This window comes from Xenopus tropicalis, chromosome 1 (genome assembly GCF_000004195.4).
Source record: "Xenopus tropicalis strain Nigerian chromosome 1, UCB_Xtro_10.0, whole genome shotgun sequence".
NCBI classification, from domain to species: domain Eukaryota; kingdom Metazoa; phylum Chordata; class Amphibia; order Anura; family Pipidae; genus Xenopus; species Xenopus tropicalis.
In genome coordinates, this window is record NC_030677.2 from 177,990,138 (window position 1) to 178,006,528 (window position 16,391).

General features: G+C 39.3%; 1 protein-coding gene across 6 annotated transcripts in view; it reads left to right on the forward strand.

Moving 5' to 3' along the window:
* fam172a (family with sequence similarity 172 member A) overlaps positions 1–16,391 on the forward strand; it is a 267,655-nt gene that overhangs the window by 122,814 nt on the left and 128,450 nt on the right. For 5 of the 6 annotated variants that reach the window (XM_031897951.1, XM_031897944.1, XM_031897942.1 and 2 more), the window contains one exon: positions 14,729–14,848. The exons of the other annotated variant lie outside the window; for it this stretch is intronic. In XM_031897951.1, coding sequence (XP_031753811.1) covers positions 14,729–14,848 — 120 coding nt within the window. The remainder of the gene's footprint in view (positions 1–14,728; positions 14,849–16,391) is intronic. 6 annotated transcript variants of the gene reach the window in all.

Genomic DNA, 16,391 nt, shown 5'->3' on the forward strand with positions numbered 1-16,391 from the left:
CAAATGGGTTTGTGTTTTATTGTATGACAATTAATTTCCAAGCGTAATGCAACGTGACAGTAGCAAGACGATGAAAGACGTGCAGACTTGTCATAAAAGTGACCTTTCCGTCCAGGTCGAACCAAAGCCATTTTTAACAAGCAACCTCCGAAAGAGTGTAACTTCTTTTGTACTTTGTTAATTAGTTATTGATTCGAAACAATGCACTACAAAATATTGTCAGATTAGCTTGACGCCAGCAAGGTCACGGTGTGCCCGTCTAGTCTTGATCATTTTTATACTCCACAAAAAACTCACTCTTTTAAACCTTTTGTTTGAAGGTTTATTTTTTTCTATTGTCTTGGTTTCCATTTTAGAATAATTGAGATTGGGCTTCTTCTCTTAGAATCACTGAGTTTGCAACATGTTTTTGTAAATTATGTAACTAAATCTAATTTCTTAGATTGTGCCTTGGCAACAAATGGACAGGAAAACTATGTAGGATAGATGCTCCTCCTTTTCCTGTCTGTAACCCATCCTCATTTAGGGTTTTTTTTGTCTTTAATAATCTTTCTTTTGTTTTCAATATAACAGAGAGAAGGATATAGAAGGAAATAAGTGTGGGCGCTGGGGAATTAATATTTGTAGAAAAATATTATTATTATTATTTTGCTGCTTAGGAGATAGATTCTTTCCTACACTCTGGGAGCAGTGCCGTTTGGGGTTGTTGTACCACATTATGAGTCCAGCTGACACTCAGCTACTCATATTATGTAGTGATTATACAAGGGCTGTTTTCTAAAGTGGCACCAAAGTATTACAAGCATGTCGGATGTAAGCAAGACTGCATGTAGGGCAGTAGTATAAGTGATTTAATTAAACGGTTACTTAAGCTCAATGACATAAACATATTTTTAATAGTGGGAAATATGACTCTCTGCAGCCTTATATGTGTATATTAACTTCCTCATAGGACTGAATTGCTGTCATTTTTCCTAATTAATCACATGGTGGGAAGGTGCAGGGGCATAGTTTGTTAGGACCTTCAACAATCTTATTAACTTCTTTTATAAACATTTTGTTTATATTGTATAAAGTAGTGAGTTCCGCTCCAGAACACTTGCATTCTGCCCCTAAATACTGGCCCTTTGCGCTGTCTCACCACTGTTGTGTTCTGTCCTGCCTATATACATGTACAGTATATGATAATTTATTATTGGAACTGTGATAAAATTTGATTTTGAATTCTACATTGAATTATACATCTAATTTGCTCTGCCAGTGTGTGACTTAAGTAGCATTTCTGGCAGACATCATTTATTGAGTAATAATGATAGACAATATGTTAGAAGCACAAGTATGAGACACAGAACTTTGTATAGAGGAGTGTAGCATGATTCTGTTTTGAGAAAAATTTAAAAATTGTTCCCAGTTTTTCTCAGCTGAATGAGAAATGCACTGAACATTTTTTGAATGTTCTCTCGCATTGGGCAAGGTTCCTATAGATTTCAATCTTAAATGAACTGGAGAATAATGATGTCCTGTTTTTCTTTACTTGAAAATTTGTGAAAATAAATTTGTAGTCAATGGGTATTTTTTTGTGGCGACTTTTCTTTGTTTGCGGCAACTTATTTTTTGAAAAATAAATTGGTGCCTATGAGCAGTTTTCTATGCCTATTCTTTCTGCAGTGACTTTTTTTCACAGCGGCTTTTTCCATGAAGGATACATGGTCTTATAGGCAGCAAATTTTTTTGTGCAAAATACATTAAGGTCTATGGATGTTTTGTCATGGTTTTGCAGCGGTTTTGACAAATTATTTGGCAGTGCTTTTATGGGGAATATTGACACAAATTCATCCCTTTTGAAAAAATCATGCTTATTACTACTGGAAAATTCTCAAGAACTCTCATGAATTCTCAGTTAAGTGGAGTGATAAAATTAATTTAAACAAACATAGATATACTTATTGGTAGTGATGAGCGAAATTTTTTGGCAGGCATGGAGGCTGAATTTCCGCATTTCGCCATTGGCGGATTTTTCTGTGAAACAGGCGCAAAAATTTGCAGCGAGCGACCACATTCTTGTGATCTCCAAAATCACTGATGTTAGAACAGGGGTGGGCAAACTACGGCCCCTTGGCCTTTTTAATCCGGCCCGCCCGACGACGCCAAGTCTCATCATGGCGGGCCGGAATTAAAGAGACGAAGGGGGCGTAACGCTGGCCTGGCCCGGTCCGGCCCGGGGGTAAGTAAATGTGGCCCGTGAGCCAAAAAGTTTGCCCACCCCTGTGTTAGAAGAAGCTGAGACTCTAAATATGTAATAAGTGCTTCTCTTAAAATGACCCACACACACAATATAAGCAACACATATACTGCAATATTGAATGAGCAGAATCTTTCATATGCAAATACTTAGGCAGGAATAGGTTTCATCCTCCAGGAAAGCACAATTTTTAAATATTATATCTGTTATACTGACCCTAAATCAGTTAACTTCCCCAGGCCTGGCTGGAATTTTAAAAGCAAATCTGAAAAGACGGGGCTTGATTTATTCACCAGATAGGTTAGCTAAGACAAGGCATTTGGAGAAAATATAACAGATCTCTTTGGTTAACAGAAATATTTTTATCAGTGCTCACAGGCCTTTTCATTGGGCTGTCAAAGCCAACAGCAAAGGAGGATTTGGATATAATTACCTCTCATTTGCAACATCTCTACATGTATATAGTTAGAAATGTAATATTGCATGTGGGTTGCCATATAGATATGAATTAGAAGAAACACAGTAGCATTATAACTATAAAATACATACTTGTTTCAGCCTACTATGGTTGCTTGTAGTGGGTTATTAATGTATCGTTACCATAAAACTAAGACTATAAATTGCAACATATGTCATTAAGCAGAATGACTAGCAGTCCACTTTGTTGAATTACTGCATTGTTATTATGAAGTAGGTTCACCATGTTGATCGCCATTTGTCCAATTAAAGCAGTACAATGAACATAGGAGAAAGGACAGATGCAGCTGTCTAGACACAGGAAGGTTTCAGCATGTACTTGTGCTTAACAGGGATATTGCATTGGTCAGATTTTCTCATTTAGGCTCATTTAACTCTTCTCTTTAAAACTGGGATGCTCACTAGTACCATAGTTTCTACACTTGATGTCCCCTGACAAGGGGACTCCTCAATTTCCCTTCGCCTTCAGCCATCCCTCTGAACCCCATTGTTACATACATTAATAAAACACCAGGAGACGGAAATGGGTAAAAAGAGGCCACAGCATTTATTTACATTTTATCAAATAAATAGGACCTTGCCAGCCTCACCCCAAGGCAATATTCAAAGCCAGAATTCCATAAGAGATCGCTACTATGCTCTGCTGTTCCTTACTGAAGACTTGAGATCAGCACTATGTCATTATATCCACCACTGAGTATTAGGCTGCCTCTACCTACAGAGAGGATGGCCCCAAACTCTGCTACCAGCAGGAGCTGCATCTCCCACCATGAGAGAAGTTCAGCAGCCCTGCTGCCGGTCCTGAATCTGCAGTGCCTCGATGATAGGAAATCCAAGCAGGCTGTCACCTAGCACAAGCAGTAGTAGCGTCTGTATCAATCAACCCACCGTGCAGTCAAAGGAGAGAAGCTCCTTTCTCCCTCTTCTAAAATTTCCTGTGCAGTACTCTGGCAAGGTCCTACTGCTGCTGTGACAGAAACAACTTAAAATACATTAACATATATCCACTGTTTTGATCCAGAGGAAGGCAAAAAACCCAGCCTGAAGCCTGTGCCAATTATGCCTCAAGAGGGAAAAAATTCCTTCCTGACCCCACCTGGCGATCGGAAAATTCCCTGGATCAAGGATTTGACTTTTATTTAACATAAATAATACCATGCAGACTCTCACATTCATACTGTATAGTGTTACCGAAACCACAATATAACAGTGCATATAGGAAAACATTCACATTCTGTTATTAACAGATAATATGAGAGCATAAAGAAGAAAATATCCTGGCATTTTACAAAATATGCAAAAAAGAGGGGAGGGTGGGTGGGATGTTTCTACCTGTTCAGAAGATAGGAAGTGAACTCCTTCTTTTGTGACATCATATCCCTATCCTTCTCCACCCCCAGCCCAGCTTTCCCCCTCAACATACTGCTTCTCACCCAATCACAGCTGCATCTGATTTTTCAATCTTTAAACATAAACCAGTGTAATCTGGCTGCTGGTCATTCGGATCCCTTGTCATGCAGCCCCTGCGTTTATAGCTTCAGGGCTTCCTTGACAAGGGGACTCCTCAATTTCCCTTCGCCTTCAGCCATCCCTCTGAACCCCATTGTTACATACATTAATAAAACACCAGGAGACAGAAATGGGTAAAAAGAGGCCACAGCATTTATTTACATTTTATCAAATAAATAGGACCTTGCCAGCCTCACCCCAAGGCAATATTCAAAGCCAGAATTCCATAAGAGATCGCTACTATGCTCTGCTGTTCCTTACTGAAGACTTGAGATCAGCACTATGTCATTATATCCACCACTGAGTATTAGGCTGCCTCTACCTACAGAGAGGATGGCCCCAAACTCTGCTACCAGCAGGAGCTGCATCTCCCACCATGAGAGAAGTTCAGCAGCCCTGCTGCCGGTCCTGAATCTGCAGTGCCTCGATGATAGGAAATCCAAGCAGGCTGTCACCTAGCACAAGCAGTAGTAGCGTCTGTATCAATCAACCCACCGTGCAGTCAAAGGAGAGAAGCTCCTTTCTCCCTCTTCTAAAATTTCCTGTGCAGTACTCTGGCAAGGTCCTACCGCCACAACGAGCCCAACTGAAAACCTTCAGTTGGGTTCGTCCCCACCATAAATTTTTAACTATGTTATAAAACATTTCTTTTTGTATCACACATACTGTACCACAGGATAGAATAAAATTGGCCATTAGCTCTATGGTATAAATACAAATAATTTTTTTTTTTTTTTTTTAAAATATCATATGTATGCAAAACATAAATAAATACTTTCCTTTACTGAAATACCTTTAAATCCATGACCATGTGCAATTACCAACATGGCCAGTTATGGATGTATATTTTTTGGACACGTTACAGCAAGGCAAAACTTCCCACTAGGATGCCTGGCATATCAGCCCAAATAGTTCTCAACTAGAGGATTTGATGAGCACAAAAAACAAAAACCACTGGAGCATTCTATTGGCCAAGAGACTAAACATTTGTAGCATTATTTTGCTGCAAATTACCATGTATTCTGCCCATGTGGTAGACTAGGATGCAAACACGGCTTTTCAAAGGCAATCTGATTCCATCCTGGATACCAAACTTGCACTTCTATTAATAACAATGGAGCACAAGTCAACCAACCACTTACCATGCCCTCCAGCTGTACACGCCTAGCTCAGAGGGTAAGATCAACCAACCACTTACCAAGCTGCTCCATAGCTGCCTGTCCTCTCTGTGGAGACCTCCCTCCGGCTGTACTTGCCTCGCTCAGAGGGTAAGGTCATCCAACCACTTTGCCATACTGGTCCGGTAGCTGCCCATCCATACTGTGAAGACCCAGCTCAGAGACCCCAGCTCTGAGGGTAAGGCCAACCACCACTCCACCATGCTGCTTCCATAGCAGCCCTTCCACACATGTGGAGACCCAGGTCAGAGACCCCAGCTCTGAGGTTAAGGCCAACCACCACTCCACCATGCTGCTTCCATAGCAGCCCTTCCACACATGTGGAGACCCAGGTCAGAGACCCCAGCTCTGAGGGTAAGGCCAACCAACCACTCCACCATGCTGCTTCCGTAGCAGCCCTTCCACGTTGTGGATGCCCAGCTTCGAGGAAAAGGTCAAACTGCTCCTGTTGCTGCTCCCGTACACTTGCTGTTCCTGTACACACTACCGCAGCTCTGAGGGTAAGGCCAACCAACCACTCCACCATGCTGCTTCCGTAGCAGCCCTTCCACGTTGTAAATGCCCAGCTTTGAGGGTAAGGCCAAACTGCTCCTGTCGCTGCTCCCGTACAGACTACTGTGCTTTTTGCCACAGCCCATCCCTTTGTGCAGAGACCTCCATCCAACCTTGCAAGCCTAGCTCATAAGGGCCCAGCTCAGGGAAAAAGGCCAACCAACCACTTTTTCTTAGGCTTTGATATTATTGTCACTGTAGTGACAACTAGCCACAGAAAGAAAGAAATAATAACCTTGTCGAGAATGGGGGCTATTAGTTTCTTGCCTGCTTGTATGCCCTCCCCCCCAGGTGATCAAATCATATACTGACAGTGGGGAACTGCTTTCTGCCCAGAAAATTTAAAAATAAGTTCTATGAATTAAAGGCTAGCATTGTGCCAGGGAGCTATGTGATCAGCTTAAATATACATATATATACATACATATATATATACACATATAAGCTACAGTAAGCAGGCCTCTATCATATAATCTTGGGGTTGCTAATTCTATATAATTGCACAGATATGGTGAAATTGTATCTACCCCCCAATTGCAAGCTGAGTGCCCTGAAACTGCAAGCGACATTGTGCTAAGCGTATGGTATTTTCACAGGCGCTGTGGCTTTCTTATACAAACCTTTTTTCAGAGGGAATGCTTGCCAGTAATAAACCACCATCCGCCTTCATGGACTACCTGGCATGCCAGCCACCCAACCGTTAGGGGTTGGGTGGGCAAGTGTAACCAGGCAGCCAATTGTCAACACTCCTGTGGGACCCAAGCCCATCAAGCACCTGCCTCGCTAACAGTCGGCTGCATCCCAGCTAAGCTACAATAGGCAGGCTCTGTTTTTTATACTTACCCATCAGTATCTGGACTCCTACTAGTTGTACTAATAGAGGATTATACTATATTTAGGTTCTGTCTGCAGTAGCAGCGGATTGTCCTCTGAGCATGACCTGAAATCTGTGACTCAATAAATTAGAGGTAAGGATCCTACTAAAGGCTGCTAAATCGAGAACTATATCTATAGAAATACCATGCAATGTACAGACTTCTTAAACCAAAGCCTGGGAAAATTACTATATTCAGGCTTTGCCCTATTCCTGACTAAGCTCCTCTCTGTAAACTCAAACTACTGCTCTCTGTGTACTTTGATGAGTTGCAGTAGCAGCAGCTCAGTGTCACAGCCTGGATTTCTATATTTAATAGAGAGGATGCCTTTTTGGACTCAGGCTGACTCCCCTGCTGCCCAAGTGACTACAGTGCAATTAACTGCTGTAGCAACAACAAGGAAACGACTATTGAGCAGCCTGCCCAAATAGTTCTACCCCCAATGCTAGTAGTATAATGAGGAGTAAATTTGTATATACTTCAACTAATAACATTATGTAAAAGAGAGAGGTCTGTACATGGTCCATGATACACTCACAGGGGCAATTGTACTGTAATCCCCTCCTCCCTCACTCTCTCTCTATATATATATATATGTGTGTGTGTGTGCCGAAACACAGTAGAACTACTTCTGCCCTAGGTACACAGCCTGAGTGTAGCCTCTACAGGAATGTTGTCCAAATAACTAGATGGCTATCTGGCAGGTTCTGCATGGGTTAATAATATATAGATAGATGACATCCGCAACTGGATAAGGCCCAGTAAATTTAGAGGTAAAACTCTGACAGCAGGCTGCTGAATCAAATGATTATATCTATAGAACTACTGTATAATACGTAGTGTTAGTAAAACAAAGCCCAGGAAAGTTACTGAATTCAGGCTTTGCCTTATTACCAACTGAGCCCCACCTCCAACTACAGCTCTCTCTGTATACTCCAACTGTAGCTCTCTGTATACTCCAACTACAGCTCTCTCTGTATACTCCAACTGTAGCTCTCTGTATACTCCAACTACAGCTCTCTCTGTATACTCCAACTGTAGCTCTCTGTATACTCCAACTACAGCTCTGTATACTCCAACTACAGCTCTCTGTATACTCCAAATATAGCTCTCTGTATACTCCAACTACAGCTCTCTGTATACTCCAACTACAGCTCTCTGTATACTCCAACTATAGCTCTCTCTGTATACTCCAACTATAGCTCTCTCTGTATAATCCAACTACAGCTCTCTGTATACTCCAACTATAGCTCTCTCTGTATACTCCAACTACAGCTCTCTGTATACTCCAACTATAACTCTCTGTATACTGTAATGAGTTGCAGTAGCTGCAGCTCAATGTCACAGCCTGGATTCCTATTTAATAGAGAGGGTACATTTTTGGGCCCAGGCTGACTTCCATGCTGCCTGAGTGGCTACAGTGAGATTAACTGCTGTAAAGCTGCAAACAAACAGCAAGAGCCTAACAAACAGCTGCCCAAATAGTTCTACCCCCAAAGCCAGCAGTATAGTGAGGAGTTAGTGTGTATATACTGCAGCTAATAACAATATATTACAGAGAGAGCTCTGCCTCATGTTTCTACCTGTTCAGAAGATAGGAAGTGAACTCCTTCTTTTGTGACATCATATCCCTATCCTTCTCCACCCCCAGCCCAGCTTTCCCCCTCAACATACTGCTTCTCACCCAATCACAGCTGCATCTGATTTTTCAATCTTTAAACATAAACCAGTGTAATCTGGCTGCTGGTCATTCGGATCCCTTGTCATGCAGCCCCTGCGTTTATAGCTTCAGGGCTTCCTTTCTGGTTTGTGAGGGTTTTTTTTTTTTAGCTTTTACATCCACATTGATATGTGTTCATTCTCTTATGCAGTATGTTGTTTAGAACAATAAGATTTTGAATTATCCATAACCTGGTAAACCCATAACTGCCAACTAAATCTGGGCAGAGAGCATTTGTTGTGGTGATCAGAATTCCAGGTGCAATGTTATATTTAACAGTTGTTAGATATATAAGTCCAGGACTTAGACATACCACACATCATTTGATCAGAAGAGACTGTCACAGCGGGGATACAGCATAAATGTTAAAGGCTGGGGACCCAGTTGAAACATTAGTCTTTTCTTAATAAATTACAAGCAGAATTCATAGGTCCTTTGAATGTGCTGTCCTTCTGGATTTACTGTATCTACTTTGTTATGCTATTAACTGCACCTAATTGAAGATAGATATAAATTATATTTATATATGTGTGTAATATATATTTTAAAAAATAAACATCTAATTGTTTTCTATGAGTTACAACTTCTCAGCAAACTTAAAGCCTTTTATTACATATGGGGGCTAATGTTATGAAAACACAAGAACCTGCATAGCTGAAACTTGAGGCAAGGTTCAGCCTTTACAATGCATTTATGCCTGGTTCCTTGGCAAGAACAACTGTCTCTCAGTGTTAAAACTTGATGTTTTACCTGCTCTGTGCCACACATTTTAGATTTGCTTAGAAGACCAAAAAGCTGGCAAACAATGAGAGCATGTGTTATTATACAAACACGTTCCCTGTGTCACACAATGTCGGACTGGGACCCCAGGGGCCCACCAGAAAACCTAACACCATTGGCCCACTTTCCAAACTATTTTTCCTTCTTTGCTCACCCAACTTTTTTATTTTCCTAGTCTCTTTTATTTACATGCTATCATCTATTCTTGCATCTATTTCTACTCTTTGTTCCCATTCAGAAATAGGGAATGACCATGAAACAGGCCAAATGGTCAGGAGCAGGAGGGCCCACCAGGAGTTTTCCTGGTATCCTGGTGGGCCAGAGCAACACTGGTGCTACATGTATATACTGTCGCTATATACTTAATTCCTTCAGATCCTTCTGCTATGCATTTTCCTCCCCAACATTGCTGCCTATATAATCATAGTTTAAAAATTATTTTGAAAGATATTTTTGCTGTTGTACGAAGGATAAGGGGGCGTTGGGTTCAATAGGGCACAGTGCAGTCAAGTTTGGAATTATTCTTCTTTGTTAATGGCTATTTATTGATTTATTTATTTCTGGTATAAATTTCATTTGCACATCAATTCTATTTAGTAGATTTCCTACAGGCATATGGTGGCTAGGTTACTATCTATCGTAATGATCCCTTATTTATAAATGACTATTCCATGGCGTTTTGGCACACAGCGCAGTACAATCTATGAGATAAACCTTAATCTTGAGTTAAAAATTAGAACAGAAATGTTCTGTTCTAATTTCTAAAATATTAGAAATGATGATTGTAGCACAACTGCAGCTGTAGGGTGGATCAAAGTCAGCAGCATGGTCATCTCATCTGCTGCACTGGTATATTTGTGATTTTTGAATACAAGTGATGAGAGGCTGCAAAACTTTTCCCCCAAGTATATCATCCAGAATTACCAACAGTATAGGTGTTTGCAAGTCAGTTACTAACACAACTAATTTGTCCATAAGAGTCCATATTGTTACTGATTGTTATTTAGAAACCCTGTGTGAGGTCTACAATGGCCTCTCAGGAACAAGGAAACTCCTGCCAGCACCGGTCTTCACCAATACCCTTTTATGGCCCCAGAAGTTTCTATGACATGAGCGCATACTATGGAGATTGACCAGAGAAGACAAAGTACAGATAAGTAACAGGCAACGTCACGGTCAGACATATATTAGAAGTAAGGACATATATTAGAAGTAAGGTCATGGTTCAGATGAAGGACAATCTAAATAAGGCTTGTGCAAAAGGCTGAAAAACCAGCAGCTTTAAACCAGTTAAGATAGCTAGATTTAAATGAAGAAGGGTGGCAAAGGGTCTGTTCATTTATAAGCAAAATAATAGCAACAAAATGCACACTGGGTCAAGAGGGGGCACCAAGTGACAATGTCAGCAAGTGTATGTACAATTGTCAGCAAGTGTATGTACAATTGCAACCTTTGCTGTGCACACACATACATTTGCCAATTTAGCTGTGTTGAGAGTACCCTCAGACAGTCTTTTTATCATTGGAGAAAAGCCGTGTTCTAGACTAAGTCCTCTTCCTTGGTCATTTCTTTCTATAACCTTTGATGTGATGTGAGTATTGCTCCAGATCAGGACTGCCCATGTGTAGACTGCAGACTTTTTTGTTAATTATAATCTGGCCTAAGAAGCATGATGTATATTGTGCCGCTACATGAAGAAGTTGGATGACAGTGCTTTAAACTATTTAAATGTATTTGAGTTATTTGACAAATGTGTTTATGTTTTTTTCAGGGCAAACAAAGGGATTATGTTGTTTATGTTGTTTAGCTGAAAGACATCTTTACAGGAAAGGGAACCCAGAAAGCTCCAAGTTACAGGAAGTCCACCCCCCAGAGATTCCATTTTTATTAAATAATTTACATTTTCAAAAATGATTTCCTTTTCTCTGTAATAATAAAACAGTACCTTGTACTTGATCTCAACTAAAATATAATTAATCCTTATTGGAGGCAAACAATCCTATTGGGTTTATGCTTATGATTTTTTAATAGCAGACTTACATTATGGAAATATCCTTATTGGAAAAGTGCCAGGTCCCAAGCATTTTGGATACCAGGTCCAATAATTGTAATAAGGTTAGGTTTACCCTTGTTGTTTTTACCAATCTTTAGATGGGGTATATCGATAGACATTTATAATGGAAAACACTAGAGACTTAGCTTCCCAATATTATGAAACTAAACCCTTCTCCATCTACATATGACTGACCACGTGGGATAGAAGATCATGCTGAAAGGCCTAGAAAACCATATGCCAAAGGACATATCTTACATTCTCTGTCTTTTATCTTCTGTACCTCTATAAGTAATTCTACCTGGAACTGTTAAAGGGAAACTATACCTCCACACAATGTATATAAAAATATATTGTATAAACAAGCTCATACGTAAAACCCTGCTATAAACCATTTTCATAAAAATATGCTTTTTTTTAGTAGTATGTGCTATTGGGTTCTCCTAAATAGAAAATCACCATTTTAAAAATTAAGGGCCATCTCCTGGGATCAAAGAATTCACAGTGCACACAAACAAGCCAAGGCACACATACATGCTAGGCCACATTAGCCAATAAATGGACAGTGTTCTGTCTTTTGATACCATACTACTTCCTGTTACAGTTAGAGCTGCATTATTTCCTGTCAGCTGATCTCTGAGGGAGCACACAGCCCATCACTAAATGGTGGCTCAAGGGAAAGGATGTAAAAGGCCAATATTTACTGGTATATATATTCCAGTGTGGCAAGCTTTTTTAATAGATCTCTTAACATAATATAAACTATCTCTTGGTTAAGTATTCATTCTGAGGGTATAGTTTTCCTTTAATTTGGTCCAAACCCCCCTCCCCCTTATTACAGTACATTCATTAAACATGTTCAGTGGTCTTGAAAGTATACACACATAATACTGTTTACTGTTTTTGTGTTGAAACTAAAAATTGTCACTAGGTACACTTCCACAGTTCAATGTTTTGTAGCTATTTCAGTGGAAGAAGCTCTGGATAATCTTTTTCAGGTCAGATGAATACTATGCATCATTACTTTAATGAAACCTGGTATACTTTCTAGTAGCCTATAACTGGATAGAGATGTAGCGAACTGTTCGCTGGCGAACTAATTCGCGCGAACATCGGGTGTTCGCGTTCGCGCAAATTCGCGGACTTTTGCCGATGTTCGCCACTTTGGGTTCGCCGCGTTTTTTTTTGGCGCCGCGTTTTTTTGCCTTGGTTTTTCCGCCGCGTTTTTTCGCTTCGTTTTATCGCCTATGCATATACATAGTAATAGCTTGCGGGGTTTTTTTTGGCGTTATTTTTTGGTGGTTTTTTTTTGGCGTTTTTTTTTGGCGTTTTTTTTACAAGTATTTTTCAGAGAAGTTTTTGCCCTTGATCCCCCTCCTGCATGCCACTGTCCAGGTCGTGGCACCCTTTAAACAACTTTAAAATCAGTTTTCTGGCCAGAAATGGCTTTTCTAGGTTTTAAAGTTCGCCTTCCCATTGAAGTCTATGGGGTTCGCAAAGTTCGCGAATATTCGCGAGTTTTGGCGAAAGTCCGCGAACGGGTTCGCGGGTTCGCTACATCCCTATAACTGGACTGTGTGCATTGTAGCTCCAAAACAGCAGAAAACTACAGGTTGTACCTCTGATGTTAATTCTAAAATTATTGCTGAATGAAAAAATACATTTGTGCTATAAAAAATGATGGATGTTGCTAGGCTTCTGGGTAAATGCCCTTTATATATTTCCATTCTCTTTCTTAAGGCATGGGTTTGTTAGCTGATAGAAGTCTATACAGGCATGAGAAACCAGAAAGCTCCATATTATGGGAAGGCCATCTCCCATAGATTCTAATTTAGGCAGATAATCATAATTTTTAAAATAGTAATAATAAAGCAGTACCTTGATGTTATCTAAGCTGTGTGATGGTGTGTTGGTGGCAAAACTTCTATTGGGTTTATATGATGTAGTTTTACATTATCTTAGCAGACTTAAGGCATGGTGGTCGAAATTTCAGAAAGAATACTTATCCAGAGAACTCCAGATCCCAAACATTCTGGATAATAGATCTTACACCTTTACTGGACTTATATATAAGGAAAACAGTTTGTTTGAGTTCTAGTTACTGACAACAATCAGTCTGCATATATAATATATTGGTCAACTGTTTAAAAGCAAACATCTAACCAGTAAGTGCTGATTGCTTGCTATGAGTTATTAGAACTGGGGCAAACTCTGGGCCTTTTATTACATCTCCACACTGGTGCAAGACAATGGATTGGATATCTATCCTTGCAACGGGCCTCGTTATCCATCCTTGAAAGGGAGATTTATTGTAGTCTGATGAGAGGTAAAAACACGCTGTCAACTTGTTTCTTTAAATACTGTATATATTGTGAAAGGCAAACATACCAATCACTTCACTGTGAAATCTGCATTTCTTCCTGCTGTTAGAGAAGACAATTCCTCTGGCTATCAAAGTTTGCAGGAGAGAATCTGTCACTTTTGGCATTGGTACAGGAAGTAAGTGAACCTGTCACGGCAAGCAGTCTCAAAGGGCAACCTGCTTTGCAGCAGCTAATTAACCTTAGGAAATAATTACACAAATATGCAAATGTTGTTTAGATAATTCCTTGTGTTATCAGTGCAGGTAGTCCATCATAACTGCAGACCTTAGAGTGCTTAGATGTTAGAATCTGCACTCGCTGATAAGGCTTTGTTTGTAGGCTCTCTTTTATTTAATATTTAACAATTAATGACTTTAATGTTGCATTAATAAATTCAAATTGCTATTCTTGAGAAGCAACAGAACATAATAATATATTTGTTCTGTTAAAAAAAAAAAAAAAAAAAAATATATATATATATATACTGTAATGTCAAAAAATATAATAACTTCATAGAATTTTTTTAACCCTGAGAAATGGTGTATGAGAAGCATTTAACTGCAGTTTTCCATGTTTGTGACACTGGGTCAGTATTGCACTTAAAAACATCTTTGAGACCTCCTAATGTCATGAAGCCATGCCTGGGCTCAAGTAACACAGTTTCATGGGCAGCAAAGCTACTCTCCGAGTCTCCTCTATGTTTGACTGTAGGGCGATGATGCTCTTTTATTTGGAGACTTTTTTTTTTCCTGTTAACATAGATCTTGTGCTTTACCAAAAACTGTCATATTTTTGTCCTTGATTGTAACCTTAACATTGTGGTGGGGACGTTTTCCACAGACTCCACATCATGACATTTCCAGCTTTTGGCCCTAGCTTAATTTTCCATTCATCCGTGTAGCATATGTATTTATGGAAATATTGCATTGTTTGCAATGTTTTTTTAGCGGACCTAACAGGAATGTTTCTTTGCTCCTAGGATAATGGCTCTCCAGAAGAACATGCCTTATATGTATGGGACAATTTCATTTCAAAAGCAGCTGCTGAAAATATATTATTTGTTGCCCACAGCTATGGAGGCCTTACATTTGTAGAACTGGTAAGATTATACATTTATTTTTACATTTTGTTAATAAATGTATTCAATATATCTTCATAAAGTGAGGGCATTTTTTGGTGTGAGATATTTGTAAATAGTTTGTTCTGCAAGTGATCACTCATTAGCTTGTCAACCCTTTCCTAAGCTATTTTTTTTTTTTTGCTGCTGCTTATTAGTTAGTGTTTGGTGGTGCTGGGAAGAATTAATACTTTTGATGTCTCTTATTAATACAGCACCAACTAGTGGTAGCACCTAGCAAGTGCATTATGTGGGAAAAACAGTACCAAGGATTCAAGCATGAATTTTGGTCCATTGCCACCCTAGGCGGCGTACCCTAAATAAGATTCCCAGATTGAGGAAGTGACATCACATCCAGTGTGTGTGTGATGTAATTTGCGGTAGTGCGTGACTTCTGTACAAGTGATGTTGCATGTGCTGCAACGCACAGCCTTCCCCCCCTCACACCTATATTATATAGGCACCCGAGGAGGACCCCCTTGAGTTCCTATATATAAATACAGCCTGCCCCCGCTACATCATTAGCAGGGGTCACCCCAGCTGTTGTACCCATGTACCCAAGGGAGACACATTTGTTGTTAATTTATTTTTCCATGATTCAAATGTTTTTGTGCTAAATCTCCCAGTATTCGATTTGCAGTTCAAAAACACAAATGTTCGATATTTATTAAGTTCAAACTAAAATGTGAAACTTTGGCATATAAAAGCTTGCGAGTTTATGTAGAAGTTAATGGAAAGCAAATTTCAAGCCATTTTTTCAATTAGAGATTTTTCAAGATATTCAAGTTTTTTTTTAATTCGATCTAGTTTTTCATATTCAGATTTTTTTAATGAATAAGCAAACATTTAAGTTTTTTTAAATTGTTTAATTAAATTTTTATGGGTACATAGTTCACTTCCAAATAGTGTATGATTTGCTCTGTAATAAAAATGAATATATATACTGCTCTTTTAAAAAATATACAATTGTACTTGCCAACTGAGCTAGGATTAATCCATGTTACATTAATATGTATTGGAAAGTATAAGTAGACTTTGCTGTTTCTTCTATCTCGTTGTTTAGTATTAATCACTATTCTCTTGACATTGTCTGTATTACTATACCCATGTTTCAATATAAAACACTATAGAACATATTTATAATGCTGTGAGAAAGCTAGTGTTAGAATACAATTTACATTGCTGCTTTAAACACAATGCATTTCTGCCACTTTTCACACTTACAGTTCTTTGCCACTTCAATTTCTTCCATTGACTTCAATAAGTTACACTGTGTCTACTGTTAGTAGAAGATAATGGTGTCATTTTATACGTTTGTTTGGCGTAAAAAAATGCACACCTTTCATAAATGCGATTAGCTCTTTGTAATGGAACATTCCTTGGTCAAGGGCATATCATTAAATTATATGTAAGGACAACTCATCTTTATCTTACCTTCATTACTGGACAGGGAAAGGCAAATTCACGGGGGGATGCCAATATGTTAGACTCTCCCTATTGAATTCACATTTTTTTCCTGGGTTGT